The sequence below is a fragment of the Rutidosis leptorrhynchoides genome, chromosome 1 (assembly GCF_046630445.1).
Source record: "Rutidosis leptorrhynchoides isolate AG116_Rl617_1_P2 chromosome 1, CSIRO_AGI_Rlap_v1, whole genome shotgun sequence".
In the NCBI taxonomy this organism is placed as follows: Eukaryota; Viridiplantae; Streptophyta; class Magnoliopsida; order Asterales; family Asteraceae; genus Rutidosis; species Rutidosis leptorrhynchoides.
Window position 1 is genome coordinate 67,335,927 of NC_092333.1, and position 16,808 is coordinate 67,352,734.

The 16,808-nt window shown below is 34.3% G+C and overlaps 2 protein-coding genes across 2 annotated transcripts; one reads left to right on the forward strand and one right to left on the reverse strand.

Annotated features, from left to right (window-relative positions):
• Positions 1–3,990: 3,990 nt before the first annotated feature.
• On the reverse strand, positions 3,991–8,111 carry LOC139861275 (uncharacterized). The gene is made up of 2 exons (XM_071849637.1): positions 7,547–8,111; positions 3,991–4,470 (listed from the first exon to the last, which is right to left on the reverse strand). Exons 1-2 carry the CDS (start codon positions 7,821–7,823, stop codon positions 4,034–4,036), a joined length of 714 nt encoding a protein of 237 aa, XP_071705738.1. The 5' UTR covers positions 7,824–8,111; the 3' UTR covers positions 3,991–4,033.
• A 287-nt stretch (positions 8,112–8,398) lies between these two features.
• On the forward strand, positions 8,399–10,945 carry LOC139861280 (polyubiquitin-like). Its single transcript, XM_071849648.1, has 2 exons — positions 8,399–8,621; positions 9,526–10,945. The coding sequence occupies exons 1-2, from the start codon at positions 8,471–8,473 to the stop codon at positions 10,641–10,643; spliced, it is 1,269 nt and encodes a 422-aa protein (XP_071705749.1). The 5' UTR covers positions 8,399–8,470; the 3' UTR covers positions 10,644–10,945.
• Positions 10,946–16,808: the final 5,863 nt, after the last annotated feature.

The window sequence follows — 16,808 nt, forward strand, 5'->3', positions numbered from 1 at the left end:
TCAAAGTAATGAGCGGAAGCATGTAACACATATCGTTCAAAGACCTGAGAAAAACATAGAAATCTGTCAACGAAAATGTTGGTGAAATCATAGGTTTAAGTAAGTGAGTAAATAAGTAGATTGAACCACAAGATTTGCAACATCGAAATAATAGTTAACCATTCCAAAATTTGTTTCACGAGCACCCAATTATCAATGCTTAACATTTCTCCCATTGAACCCCATCACCTTAGTGTTAGAACATACACTGATTCTCGAAAATATATTTCATTCGTAGACGGTAGCGAACTGTCTGAATGAGGGTTTGTCAAACCCATATGGATCCACATAACATAAGTTCACGCTTACACCCGGCAAGTGTAATTAATGATAATTGAATTGAGGATTTTGTTCTAAACTCGTATGTAGAATGTTTGTTTTCCTGTACTTGTGTTCACTTAGTAAAAAGAAACGTTTATGTTTTCTCATCCCAAATGTAAATTCAAAAGAGTAAAAGTGGGACTATGATCTCACCTTGAGTGCAAGAGTAAAAGATACTTCGACAAGAAACTGTGCAAAGAACAAATGCTAGTCTTGACCTAAACAAGTAAGTTGTATCAATAACGGTAAACACGATTTGTCAAAGTTGTTCAGTTAGTCCTATGGCTCGTTACGACTCGATTAAGTAGCATGTGAATCAAATTGTCAAGTTTCATGCAAGATACAAGTATAGAAGCAAGTTAGAAAGATTGCATAAGTATTCGGTTAAGTTTGGCTAAAAGTTAAACTTGGTCGGGTCAAATTCAACGAAAAAGTCAACACGTTCGGGTCGGGTCCCGAACTATTTTTCTGAGGTTTTCAATCATATATAAGCATGTTGGTCAAGTTTCATGTTAATCGGAGGTGCGTAGCATAGTTAGAATTAAACGAAAAACGACCAAATTGGACAGCACCTGATAGGCCATCTGGACGGCGTCCAAAATGGCTGGACGGCGTCCAGTATTGAAGGCCTGGACGGCGTCCAAAAGACTGGACGACGTCCAAGTCTGAAGGGCTGGACGACGTCCAAGAATCTGGACGGCGTCCAGGTCTGTATCCAGGCCCTGTTTTGCTGCAACAAAGAAATGCACGAACCAAAACTCAAACAATCCCAATTTATGACCCGCAAACAATCAAAACATGTATCCTATATCATCGGGAAGGTATTTTGACAAAGGATACAACTAACCACATATCATCAATCGAGTTTATCATTTACAACAACAAAAACCTCATCAAATGATCGTTAATTGTTTATAATCAAAGCTTCAAGTTCTAAAAACGCATTTCATGATTCGGGAATCCAATTTATACATATGATATTCCGTTTTGAAGGTAACGAAACATACAATACAACTAAACACTTACTAACAATGTTTCATGGCATTCAAATCATCAAAAATTCATTTTAAGGTTCATCAAACCCTAATTAAGAATCACAAAATCAATAATCATGTTAACGCAAGGTTTTCATATTATCCAACATACCAAAACGAAACTAACGATGCTAGTAACACTTTTAACACAATGGGTTTAACATCTAACAACATTTAATCAATCAAAATCAAAGATTAAACTAACCCATTTCAAGTGTTCATGCTAGTTACACCAAATAACAAGATCGATCATACAAATTACATACACGACATCACAATGAGCCATAGACACTAACTAACACCATTTCAAGTCAAAAACACGAATTTAGAGAAATCTAGAGTTTTAGAAATGTTACCCAAACGAGATGAAGTTGGTACCAAAATGAAGAGGATGAAGAGAGGATCACGAATATGTAATTTATTTTGTTGTAAGCCTCCTAGATCGAACTTAGATGATGATTGAATGAATTTGGTAAATGTGTGTGTGTTCTTGCTAGAGAGAAAGAGAGAGAGATGGAGATGATTGAATGGTGGTGATTGGGGTGGACTAGTTGACCTAGTCAACTAGTTTGCCCCGTGTCAATTTTAGTCCCTCGAGTTTAAAAGCGGGTACGTGATTTAATCGAACGAATATCTTAAATAAGCGAGAGTAAACGGGAGTTGTTATAATTCAATAACGAAAAATATTAAGAACGTTAGCTAACGAAGGATACGAATCTATATACGGAAGATATTATTAAAATAAAAAGACAGGCGTTAAAATAATTTAACGGAAAAATGCGGGATGTTACAGTCGTAGCCGGCCGTGAAATCAGCGGTGGTAGGTGGCAGTGCATGGTGGTGTAAAGTGGCTGATGGTGGCGGTTGCAGGTGGTTGGTGGACATGGAATACTGGTGTAGATGGAAAAAAGACCCAAAAATTAATAAGTTCATGGTTTTTTTTTTGAATATATGTAAAAAGACGAATATTAACTGGTGGTCGTTGTATAAAATCAGAAGATTAAATAAATTATCTCAAAAAAAAAAAAAAAAAAAAAAAAAAAACCCAACTGTAGCTACAGTGCGCTACAGTTGCTACAGTGTTTTTGGGGTATGTGGCTGGTGTAGATGGAAAAGAGACCCAAAAATTAATAAGTTCATGGGTTTTTTTTTTTTGGATATATGTAAAAAGACGAATATTAACTGGTGGTCGTTGTATAAAATCAGAAGATTAAATAAATTATCTCCAAAAAAAAAAAAAAAAAATTACTGTAGCTACAGTGCGCTACGGTAGCTACAGTGTTTTTGGGTATGTGGCGGGTTATGATTGGAGGGTGTTAGTGCGCTACGGTAGCTACAGTGTTTTTGGGGTATGTGACGGGTTATGATTGGAGGGTGTTGTCCATATTTAGTATGTAGTATAATATAATGTATAAAATAGAACCTTCCATAGCATTTTATTATAGTATTTGTTGAGGCACCATTGCACCAATGAGTTAAGCAAGTTTTCTTACAATAGTTGTAAACAATTGAAGGTAGTTTTGTTTCTTACTACATTATAAGCTATAATAAAGTAATAGGTTGTTTAACCTGAACTGTAGTGCCTAATTTTTTTTTTTTTTTTTTTTTTTTTTTTTTTTTAAAGGGGTACTTACTCTTTGTTTAAAGTCGTCGTTTACATTTATGTGTTGAATATGATGTAGGTCTTGGTGAGGTTACAATTGTTGATGATATACTAATGATTATACGGTTTACTTTGTTTTAGTAGAAGATACGAGATCAAATTTTGATATTGATGCGTTTAACTTTTTGCCGTGAAATTGGAGCATCATTTGTGAGCGTTATACAGGTTTATTTGTCTAAATTGAGCAGGCTGGGATTAAAGTATTGTCTAATCTTAGTATTTTGACACATGTTCTGAGTTTTCATATCTTCATTTCTTTGATGGTTTATGTAAGCTTTGGTTTCGAAACTAACACAAGTGGTACAACTCGACCATCTAATGGATACGACATCATCAACTGCTCTTTCTCTGATTTTTACATTCATTCAGTGAAGGTCTGTCATTCATTTTGTCAAATGAGAAAACAGTATGTTTTGAAAAAACAAATATGGTTATAGTTTGTACACATGGACTACAACAAATGTAGTTTTACAGTATGTACCTCAAATAATTTCCACCCGATCACAAAAAAAGCCGTAAGACTACTCCTTGACCATAAAAAACATGAGCAAAGCTACTCAAGTTATGATATAGATTCTTCGCCAATCCCGTGAATTCACGGGTCGTTAAACTAGTACTGTGTCAAGGATTGAGCTTGTAATATTTCATGAACTTTAATTTTGATAGAGGATTTTAAGTATTATAAGATGATCATGAGAGTCACAAACACGTATATCTAGGACTAAAATACAGATAACTACTTAAAAGCCTTCAAACAAAAACAAGCATCTACTAGTTCATGGATATGGGGCACGGTTTTAACCACAAAAAGATAGTACATAACTGCTAGAACTTTTTATTTGCTAGTTTTTTATACCTGCAAATACAACAAATTACACATTAATGTTCATTATATGTTAAATTATAAATTATAAAAGATGTTTATATGTACATATACAAATATGCAAATGTAGTAATTATATGTGATTGAATCAACTCATATATATGTGAAAATCTTTACGGTATAAAAAGTTTGGTTGTACCTTTTTTTAGTTTTGTAATGAAATTTTGGCTCGTTCATATATTGATTGGGTGACACCAACGTCTCGATGTATCTCACTGCTTGAGGAATGACACCCTTGTTAACGAGGAGGGTACCATCATCTCTTCTGCTTCTGTTTGTTTTCTCATCGAAATTTACTATATAAAGAGAACATTCTTTATATCTATAGTAATCATGATCATGTATCATGAGCCAATTTTTATTCCTCATCAAGTGGAGTGGTTTCAAATGAGAAATAAGATACGACGACATCACCATATAAGTTTCTACATTGGTCCAACTTTCTTCTTCGTTCAAGCAAAACATCTCGATACACATCCGCATCCAACCATTCTCATACATGACGGTCAAATGAAGTTTGTCTCTTTGCCCTGTCAGCAAGTAATTAGTAGAATAACTATTTTCACTTGGCATTCTGATTCTAGGAATTGCCATCTCTGTGAACTTTTCAGTCTTACGCTGTATTCTTGAGTTTTTTTTTTAAAGGAAACGAAAGGGGAGTAACAGATAGTGCACTATTTCACCATTTTTGAGTTTTTTTCATAAGAGAAAGGAATGGGGAAGAGAGGGGTTGGGGTGATTGGAGAGACTTTTTGTCCAGCATTTTATCCGCCCAAATTTGGGGAGATTGCAGTGGAAAACTTATCTTGTGTGTGTATAATGACTTTTTTATCCTTGTAAACCCTATTATTTAATTCCAATCTTCCATTCTTATTTTACGACTAAACAAAAGTCTACGGTGCAGTAGCGGCAGTAGGTTGATAGTTCCAAGAATCTTTGCAGGTAAACTTATTTAAATCGTTATCCTTATCAAGATAGTGGTGCATTTGTTTTGTATTATATATCGCTATTATTGTCAGATTATGCAAGTACTTGGTATATGATTTTATATATATATATATATATATATTATATATGTTTGTACTCTTACACGTCTATCTCAACTTTTGAATTAATATATAGTTATGTCAGTTGTTTATATGTAGTTTATTTAGAATATAGTGTATATGTACTTTAACAAATCATACTAGTATGAAGTTTGCAGTAGACTATATACTTTTGAAGATTTTTACATTGACTATAATGGGTTGTATAGAGATGGTGGTTTTTATTTCGGTAATAAATTTGCAGAAACAATCTAATTGATTTTTATCACATCTATTACACCACTTTAAAATCAGTAAGATTCTAATTAAAAAAAAAAAAAATACTAAATCAAACTTTAAACATCGGTTTAATTCAATTGAATGTGTTCATAAACAATTTTTCTCATTTTGGTACGTGTCATAAGATATATTTTATGGCTAATAGTCAACGTTTAGCGGCAATTCAGTTGATTTGTCTAGTGGCAGCTCTAATTGCACATCGTAGGTTTCGTATTAGAAACCGTTTGTGTGGCCCAGACGAAATGTTGCATAGACAACAAGTACGAGATGAGCTTCTGCATGACCTCTCGTCTCGTTAAGTGGTAAATGTCGTAAACTTAGTGTCGAACTTTATAATTAAATATGGCCCCCAACGTTGTTGTATACTCGTTAAAAAGATATTATTATTCAACCAAGTACATTGGCTCCAATGGAATCTCGAGTCTGGTATTCTAGGAACTCCCTCGGGTCGGGTCAACCGGTCCGGGTCGATCCGATTACTATTCACAAACTCCCCATAGATAGTATGATAGTATACAGAGTCATATTACGTAGGTAGTTTAACACCCTAAACCGTTTTCTTCTTCTTCACGCTCGCAATTGCAAATCATCGCCTTAATGTAAAGAATTTTTCTAATGACAACCCTATTAAGAAGTTAGGACATGCAAATTGCACTTGTACATAATAAAAGTCAACCTCACTCTAAGAAATAACCACCTCATGTATCATCTTTTTTTGCATAAATTTTATTCTTAATGACAACCCTAAGGGTTTGTCATTAGAAAAATTCTAATATAAATCGAACTTAATCTTTCACTAAACATAGATTAGTCATCTTACACGTCTTCTCCTTTACATGATGATGGATTGTCATCGGGTACACAAGAATCCCTTAACGAAGAAAACGAGTAAGTCCGTTAATCCATCATTGCTTCAATTGAATTCGTAGGTATTTATGGTCTTTTTTCTGTTATTTGGCATATACATATTGTAATTGTAATTGAAAAGGATATGGATTTTCTTTCATTGATTATAATCAGAGAATGTAACAGGCGGTGGAGTTTTTTAGATCTGAAGAGGGTAATTGCGGATTGATCGTTTAGTTCAATTTTGTTTTATTGGTTCTGCTACAATGAATAGATACTTGCAAATGAATATGTGCTGCAATTAACAGATACTTGCAATTGAATTTTTGTCATTATTATTTTTTTCTTTCTTCTGAAGTATTCATTACAACCTTAGCCAGATACGGTTGCTGACTTACACATCATCAATAACTCCATCCTTATGCTTGTGCCTGAATCACAGGGGTGGATGGAAATATTTGTCAACCATAGATACACCATATGCAAAGTGAAAGATAAAATACGATCAAGGAGAGACCATCTGACTGTCAGACACCGTCAATGATGTGATAGCCAAGATCAAGGAGAAGAAAGTATTTGTCACACCCTCTAAGAATATCATGTTTAACGTTAGGACCCTCGACCGTACTCTTACTCTTGCTGACTGTCACATCCAAAAAGAATCTAACCAGCTACATGTTCGGATCTGGTTATGATGATAGCAGCTTATCTTATGGTCCATGACTCATAATGTACTAAAGAAAAGATGTCCGGTGTCTTTTGATGCAGTTGTGTTTTGTATCTAGTTTGGTGAAGGTTGTGTTGACTTTTACTGGTTATTCCTTCCCATTCCCCAGCTATGATTATAAGATTATTAGTGTGATTTTATTGCCTTTTTTGGGTTACCAATATGTAAGCTAGTCTTGTCTTTGTTCACTTTAGTGAGTCCTTGCAATAAAAGGTTGCGAACATGCCAATACTTTTATAACCTTGTGAGCATTGCATGTGGTCTATTGCCAAATATTTATCTAATGGTAAACTAGCTGTTTTGTTAATCAAGAGGTCAAGTGTTTGAGTCCAATTTGCATCTTATCAATAGATTAAATAAGTGTTTTTTTTTAACGGCGTTCTTTCAACGACCCTCATCATTTGCACGTAACACACACGTTCGGGCGGAAACCCGAACCCGATCGACGGTAACTGGGAACACATCCATTCGGGCAGTGGTTCCGGATAGGGGTCAATCCGGTAAAACCTCCATGTAGGGTTAATATATACCACCCAAAAACCATACGCCGGCCAAAAGTAACTAGTCGGCCACTAACAACCGTCACCCGTTAATGGGGGTCAAAGGCAGAGTCCGGCCACCGGAAGTTGCCTGGTTTCAACACAAAACATACACCAACCACAAACCCACCAAAATTAAACCTAACCTCAAAACATAACCAAGACTTACCATGATGAAAGTAGAATTCAGGTGGAATTCGTCGCCTACCACCACCACAGGAAAGAAACCGGTCACGAATATCGGAGAGGAAAATAACGGCGAGCAACCCATAAAACCCAAAAGATGCTGGAAACACCGAATACCAACTCAAAACCCAACCAACACCTAGATCCTGAGGAGTACCACTCGGAATCGCCGCCTGGAAGTCGATGAAGAGACCGGAGAAGATGAAACTGGTCAGGGCATCATTGGAGAAAAACGGACCGAGGTTGTAATTATTCGACATAAAGCATAAAATCCGAACCACCAGCGAGATGCCGGTGGTCGGAGAGGGAAACAAAAATCAGGATCTACAAACCGGCAAAGATAACCAAGATCTAGTTGAAGGTAAGTTCATGGAGTTGATTTGTGGTGGTTAAAGGTGGAGATGTGGTTGTTTTTTTTTTTTTTTTGTTTGTTGCACTTACCGGAAATAATAAAAAGGTAGAAAGAAGTTTGGCCGGAGGAAAAAAGGAGATGGACTTGGCACGGGAACCAAGTTAGAGAGAAACTTTTCTTTTTTTGTTGTTTTTTCGGTACAACTTAGATGATTAAGTAGAGAATGATGTGATAATGGAGAAGCTAAAATGACGAATTTAATTTCGCATGCAAGCTACATGTCAAATTTTAACAATAACGATAACAGTTGTTAGCTATAGGGATCTATTCAAGTTCAAACCACACCACAGGGACCATCTTTAATGAAAACAAAGTACATGGACTATAAGTGTAATCTGTTACAATCACAGGTACCTAGCATGAACCTTTATCTATATAAAATGATGTGAATATTTTTCGGAATGGAGTTTCAATAATTTGTCCTGTTTAATCCTTAAGAATTTTTGTATTCATTATTTCATAAACAATATTGTCTGTGAAGGTAAAGTAAAATTAATGGCAAAAGGACGAACTGCTGACGATTCCTCGTCGGATAAACGGAAACACGAAGGAGACGATGAGTCCGGTAACCGGAAAAAAATTAACCTCATTGACCTACAACAGTTCACCGCCGACGATGAAGATATTATGAATGACGACATTTACAGTAAGCATATTAGCTTTCTTTCTCTTTGTACGCTACTACTTTTTTATTTTTATCAAAATACTTTCTGGATAAAGTGTTTTTTTTTTTTAATTTTATTTTATTATTTTAGGGTATTCGGATTCAATAGGGCTTTTTTCTTTATTTTATTTCCGTTATATAATAATTAATAATTAATAATTAATAATTATAATTATATGATATGGTTTTCTTTATTTTCTTTACTCCCTAGGGTTTTGTTAATCTTAGTAGTTACCCATATATGTCGGGGACCGATTTACTAGCCATATTTTGGTGGGAGCTATACACATTGCAAACGACTGGTAACCAAACAGTAAGAAATAAGAACAAACCTTGTCTATGCACAAAACCGTATTATCGTTCATGGTCCCCTATTAGTTATTGGCCTAGTTATTTTCTGCAGGTTCTGTTTTTAGCAGCCGGAGTGATTTCTTATTAATTTTCAGTTTATAATGTGTTCCGGTGGTATTTCTGTACGTACATTAGTGTTTAGTGTGTTGAATTGTGCGTTGTTGATGAATTGAAATTGCTGAGTGATTATTTAGTTCGATTTGTTATTTTGGCTCTGCTACTGTGAAAATGTATTTGCAAATGAATATTTGATGCTACATATGTTGTGTAACAACCCGTCCCACATCGGCTACATATTGACGGACACTCGGTTGGTGAAACCTGGAGATACCCGGTTAGTCCACTACTTTAGCTTGTAATGGGCGATTGTCTCTCGGGTTGCGACGGGCACTCGGCTCGTGCATCTCTGGGGGCCGATTCTAGGGTCGTTTCATGTTATGTGTTTATACCTTTCGTTTTTCTTGTATCCATGCAAAGCAATACATATTAGTTTCATGTTTGAATTTTGGTCATTATTATTATTTTTATTCTGCAGATGTATACATTACGACCTCCGCCAAAAAGACCATCTGTCTGGAAGTCAAAGGGTCAGACCCCATTGGCAACATCAAAGTCAAACTTCAGACGAAGACAGGTGTTCCTCATGACGAACAGGCCCTGATCTTTGACGAATGTGTTCTTGATGACATCGATACCCTTGACAGCTTCCTAATAAGTAAGGACTCGACCCTGACACTTATGCGTAAATCAATAAAAAAGTTGAACGTATTCGTTAAGACCATTAAAGAAACGGTCCACTCTCTTGAAGTCAAACCCTCTGACACCATTGAGAAGGTGAAAAACATGATCCCAAGTTGTTTCTCTGACACGCTGATGTTCAACGGAGTGATCCTCGAGGATACTGATACGGTTGCTGACTCACACATCATCAATAACTCCACCCTTATGCTTTTGCCTGAATCACAGGGGTGGATGGAAATATATGTCAAGGTCTCGACCGGAGAGACCATTTCTCTGACGGTCAACCCTAGATACACCATCTGCAACGTGAAAAATAAAATCGAGTCTCGGGTTGATATTCCATCTGACAAGCAGGTGCTGATCTTCAATGAAATGGTTCTTGAAGACAGTAGTACTCTTGTTGACTTCCAAATTACTAGGAAATCTACCCTTACTCTTCTACTTAAATCGAATGGATCGATGCAGATATTTGTTAAGATTGACACTGAAAAGACCATTATGTTGGACGTCAAATTGTCAGACACGATTAACAATGTGATAGCCAAGATTAAGGAGAAGGAAGAATTTGTTGAAGGCCAGATGAGTATCATGTTTAATGGTAAGACACTTGAGGGCCGTCTTATGCTTGCGGACTATCACATCAAAAAAGAATCTACTCTCACTCTTCTTATGCCTAAATCAAATGGATTGATGCAGATATTTGTTAAGATGCACACCGGAAAGACCATTACGCTGGACGTCAAACAGTCAGACACCGTCAATGATGTGATATTCAAGATCAAGGAGAAAGAAGTATGTGTCACACACTCTATGAATCTCATGTTTAACGGTAGGACCCTCGACCGTACTCTTACTCTTGCCGACTGTCACGTCCAAAAAGCATCTACCCTCCGTGTTCGGAGCTGGATATGACGATAACAGCTTCTTCTAAAGTTGTTTAGATCGCCTTTGTTTTGATCACAAATGTCGTGTTTGCTAGATTTCCTTGGTATTGTATTGCAGCTTGATTTGGTTTTTGTTTTGTTATTTGGTGGTGTTTGTTAGCTCATAGTTTGTTGTTTAGGTTTCGGATGTAGTTTCGTATTAGGCGTTTGGTTTGGCTTCTAGCTTGTTTTCCTTTATTGTGTTAGGGTCGGTTGTTAGCCCATGTTAGACTCGATTTTAGATAATGTAGTGTTTGGTTAGCGTAGTTATATATTCGAGCCTTTTCGTTTCGTCCTCTTTGTATGGTTCGGTGTCTTCTTTTAATTAAATCCGCCTTTTTATATAGTTATCCTTTTTTTGGAAAGAAAATAGTAACGCTTTTGTCTCATTTTTCTTCGACATTGAAATATATAACACTCCTACAAAAGCTAGCGCGCGCGCAAAAAAAAAAAAAAAAAAAAAGTTATTATACTCATATTTATCCTTGAATTAAAGATTTCAATGACGAGCATACACTTTAGAGCTTAATTATGATGAATCCATATCGACCTTGCGTGCTCCAAAGCTCTAGATCTCAAGCGTGCAAGCAAACACACCACAAACAAAAAACTTGTGTTCGCAGTGTTTCAACTCTAGTTTTTAGAGAGACATGTAAGATGTCATTTAATTGTCTGACGATTCATATCTGAATGATCAATAATTTTTTTTGTTTTGAACATCGATTGGGATCACCCGAGGGGTACTTTAACCACCCGTTGCGATCATCTCTCGTTTCGACTATGCCGATGCAGCGATAAACCCCGCCCCCATCGCTGCCCGGGAGGAAACCTTGAAACCGATCCAAGGGAGCTCGAGGAGTTCGAGGAATCAAGTGAGAAATCCATATTATATGATCGGATAAAGGGTTTTCGATATGAGATGGGTGTTGAATACTGAATGATATCTTCGTCTCCTTGAATACGTATATATAACAAAAAGATTCCGTAATTTACGGAGGAAATTTACTAAAAGTGTCAGACATAGTCTACTGAGATAAATATGATGAGATATGATTTGTCTATACTTCCATTTATGCAATAATTGCAGTAAGACGTGTCTAGACTAAAAATGATAAGTATTTAATTTCTGACAAGAAATGATAAGCAAAACTTGGTAAAAACAGACACGGTCATAGTCCAGACTCACTAATGCATCCTAACAATTACCAGTTAAACACACTAATGCAAATTCTGGTTCCCTATGACCTCAAGCTCTGATGCCAACTGTGATGACCCGTCCAAATCTCTTTGGACGAATACATCATTCATCGATTTCACAGTGAGGTACTGACATCTACATGATACGTTTTGCAAACATTGCAATCTTTTGAAAAGGCACACCATAAATGAATATCAAATTCTAAGGTTTTTGACATTTGATGATTTCTACATATAGACAATCACCGTAAATAATAGTTTACAATACTACAACCGTTGATAATGCAGTCAAAATAAGATACATGGTGATGATTTTGTGAATGCAACGTTTTCTCGAATAAAGCATGTATGACTCCATGCACATAGCTTGTATAACATATAAGCAAACAGCGAAAGACTTCTAGGAACCTGAGAATAAACATGCTTAAAAGTGTCAACACAATGGTTGGTGAGTTCATAGTTTTAATGTTGCGCATAATCTGTATATAAAAGTGGATCACAAGATTTTAGTTGTTTCATCCAGAAACGTTTATCAAAATATTCTACGAAATTGAGCACCCTGGTAACTAAACTTTAACGTTATAATAAGTACCCCTGTTTTAACATACATGCAACCAACATGTACAATACACGCAATCCAACGTGTACTAAACTCAAATAGCATACGTTTGTTTTATAGTTCAGGCTAGGGTTTCTATACCTGGAACAGACGGAGATGTCAAGCCCTATGGATACATATACCACTATTCGCGCCCACCAGTTCTTATAACCGACAGTTACTAGTTACCAAAGCTAAGGGATTTTCGGTTCAAACTCGGTGTAGAATTTAGTATGTACTTGTATCCATTGCATTTAAAATAAAGTGCATGTATTCTCAGCCTAAAAATATAGATTGCAAAAGCAATTAAAAAGGAATCAAATGAAACTCACCTTAGCAGCACATAAGGTCATTCACCTAAATGTGACCGAAACTCGAAATGCAAAATAACCGTAGATCTCAACCTAGAGAACATATGTTGGTCAATACATGTCTAACAAGCTATGTCTGGTCATAGTGTATCACAATCCTAATGCTCGAGACTGACATGCAAAAGTTAACAAAAGTCATCTCAAAAGTCAACCTGACCCAATATGATCTTTAAATCTATACATGTTTATTATATTAACATAATATAAGTCTTGATAATTGAACGAATTTATATTTTATCAAACTCGAAATATTATTTATTTCAGGAGCTATATTATATTTGAATTATCATGGCAATCGAAAATATTTTATTATTTCACATAGTTTTCCAATACTTTAAAAATCAGATTATAGTGTTTATAAAGTTTTAAAACATGATAAGACAGTCAACTTTGACAATTGTTCAACAAAACGAGACGTGCCTTATATAGAAATTCATTTACTCGATTAGTAATATCTAAAAAATCCAATTTATCAATCTCATAGACAAGTTGTTTAAATATTAATTTGCAGTTTCAAACACAATTTCAATTAACGTCAAACATAATTCAGTTGACCATATCTTTTAATCCGTTCATCGAAATCACGCGATTTCTAAATGAAAAGTTATTAATTTTTCGATAGCTTTCCAACGACATGCATATCATACACTTTATATCAGTAGCATATGTATCAAATTCGCGATTCATCATAAAACTATTTAACGACGACATTTAGCATACAAGTATGCATAAACATATATACTCGAGCACTAGACATGGATACCCTATTAATATATAAAAGATAAGATATGAATGCTCAGTATCAATATTGTGATTCAATACTGCAGGAAAGTACGTAGACGTAACGATAGTAGACGACTGTATGGTTGGCCTTGAATTCAAGAACAATACCCGAAACAATACCCAATTATTATTAAACTTAGATTAAACTTAAAATTATAAATATAAATATATAATATATCTTACAGAGGAAAGAAAGAGTGAAAAAGGTGCCCAAAATTCATCGAGCAAGCTAGCTTTTTATAGCAAACTTCTGAATATTGTATCACATGCGATCGTATGGGCTTATAGTGTATTTGTCATGCGATCACATGGCAGCCCTGGCCAGCTCACTTTGCCTTGTCTTTTTGTTTGTCGACATAATTTTTAAATATATATATAATATATATAATATATATTAATTATATATATATTATATTATATTCTCGGTTATAGGTGACTTGTAATTTTAGTTCCGATTACTTGTACGTTGTCACTTGACTTATGTCCCGGTTCTGGATTTTCGAACGTTACTTCGTATGCTTTAATAACATTTACTTTACATTTCGCGACGTGTACCTTTGTCAAAATATAGACTTATATTACCAATAACTATATTACCCCGAAGTGTATCTTGTACGTTCGAGTGTTTTGGTCATTTGCGTCTATAAATTAACGTCTTAATATATAATAATATTATTTTAAATCAAAACGTTTTATATCTAAGTTAATATTATATTTTATAACATTTGTAAAATATACATACATTTTCATTATGAAATAGTGTTTTACTGTAGCAAAATGATTTTTTACTGTAGTAAATAGTGGTTTTCGAAAACACTGTAGCTTTTCGGGTACTGTAGCAATTCGAAAAAGTGTAGCAAATTAGTGTTTTACTTGTTCATCTTAAACGTTTTAGTTAACTTATCTAAATATCAAATAAATCAATAAACGAATGTTACTATCGTTTACTGAATAACTTGAAATTATATATATGTATATATCTTTATTTAATATACATAAATCAGTTTTTAAATACACATTGCAAGTTATTTATAATTAATTTTAATAATTAATAATCCAACTTTTTATATATATATATTATATATATATATATATATATATATATATATATATATATATATATATATATATATATATACACAAATAGATGTTCGTGAATCGTCGGTCAATAGTCAAAGGTTAACTGAATATATAACATTAATTCAAAAATTTTGAGAATCAGTATTACAGACTTTGCTTATCTTGTCGAAATCATATAAAGATTAAGTTTTAAATTTGGTCGGAAATTTTCGGGTCGTCACAGTACCTACCCGTTAAAGAAATTTCGTCCCGAAATTTGATTGGGATCGTCATGGCTGACAATAAGTATGTTTTCATAACTCCTATGAGTTGAAAAGGTAGAGTTTTATCAACAATGAGTAATATAGATAAAACAATTCAATCATGCGAAGAGTACGAATGAAGCTATCACAAAAGAGTGAAATGAGAAAAGTAAAGTTTCGTCATATCTTTTGACGTAAATAGAATTGATTTTCGGAATTCAAGGGATTTAAAAGAAAATTTTCGTAATAAGATTTGGTTCATCGGTAATTAAGGAAATTAGGATCTTCTTTGGTTAAATGTGAAATGTCCCGTTCTTCTTGATTAAAAACGTTCCATATTAATTGATTTCGTTGCGAGGTTTTGACCTCTATATTAGACGTTTTTCAAAGACTGCATTCATTTTAAAACAAACCATAACCTTTATTTCATCAATAAAGGTTTAAAAAGCTTTACGTAGATTATCAAATAATGATAATCTAAAATATCCTGTTTACACACAACCATTACATAATGGTTTACAATACAAATATGTTACAACAAAATAAGTTTCTTGAATGCAGTTTTTATACAATATCATACAAGCATGGACTCCAAATCTCGTCCTTATTTAAGTATGCGACAGCGGAAGCTCTTAATAATCACCTGAGAATAAACATGCTTAAAATGTCAACAAAAATGTTGGTGAGTTATAGGTTTAACCTATATATATCAAATCATAATAATAGACCACAAGATTTCATATTTCAATACACATCCCATACATAGAGATAAAAATCATTCATATGGTGAACACCTGGTAACCGACATTAACAAGATGCATATATAAGAATATCCCCATCATTCCGGGACACCCTTCGGATATGATATAAATTTCGAAGTACTAAAGCATCCGGTACTTTGGATGGGGTTTGTTAAGCCCAATAGATCTATCTTTAGGATTCGCGTCAATTAGGGTGTCTGTTCCCTAATTCTTAGATTACCAGACTTAATAAAAAGGGGCATATTCGATTTCGATAATTCAACCATAGAATGTAGTTTCACGTACTTGTGTCTATTTTGTAAATCATTTATAAAACCTGCATGTATTCTCATCCCAAAAATATTAGATTTTAAAAATGGGACTATAACTCACTTTCACATATTTTTACTTCGTCGGGAAGTAAGACTTGGCCACTGGTTGATTCACGAACCTATAACAATATATACATATATATCAAAGTATGTTCAAAATATATTTACAACACTTTTAATATATTTTGATGTTTTAAGTTTATTAAGTCAGCTGTCCCCGTTAGTAACCTACAACTAGTTGTCCACAGTTAGATGTACAGAAATAAATCGATAAATATTATCTTGAATCAATCCACGATCCAGTGTATACGTATCTCAGTATTGATCACAACTCAAACTATATATATTTTGGAATCAACCTCAACCCTGTATAGCTAACTCCAACATTCACATATAGAGTGTCTATGGTTGTTCCGAAATATATATAGATGTGTCGACATGATAGGTCGAAACATTGTATACGTGTCTATGGTATCTCAAGATTACATAATATACAATACAAGTTGATTAAGTTATGGTTGGAATAGATTTGTTACCAATTTTCACGTAGCTAAAATGAGAAAAATTATCCAATCTTGTTTTACCCATAACTTCTTCATTTTAAATCCGTTTTGAGTGAATCAAATTGCTATGGTTTCATATTGAACTCTATTTTATGAATCTAAACAGAAAAAGTATAGGTTTATAGTCGGAAAAATAAGTTACAAGTTGTTTTTGTAAAGGTAGTCATTTCAGTCGAAAGAACGATGTCTAGATGACCATTTTAGAAAACATACTTCCACTTTGAGTTTAACCATAATTTTTGGATATA

Excerpts from the sequence above, each read along its gene's own strand:
- LOC139861275 (XM_071849637.1), bottom strand. The coding sequence starts at position 7,823 with ATGTCGAATAATTACAACCTCGGTCCGTTTTTCTCCAATGATGCCCTG. Across the intron at positions 4,471-7,546 it reads TGAATTCTACTTTCATCATG|GGCAAAGAGACAAACTTCAT; the intron begins GTAAGTCTTGGT and ends ACTTGCTGACAG.
- LOC139861280 (XM_071849648.1), top strand. The coding sequence starts at position 8,471 with ATGGCAAAAGGACGAACTGCTGACGATTCCTCGTCGGATAAACGGAAA. Across the intron at positions 8,622-9,525 it reads TATGAATGACGACATTTACA|ATGTATACATTACGACCTCC; the intron begins GTAAGCATATTA and ends TTTATTCTGCAG.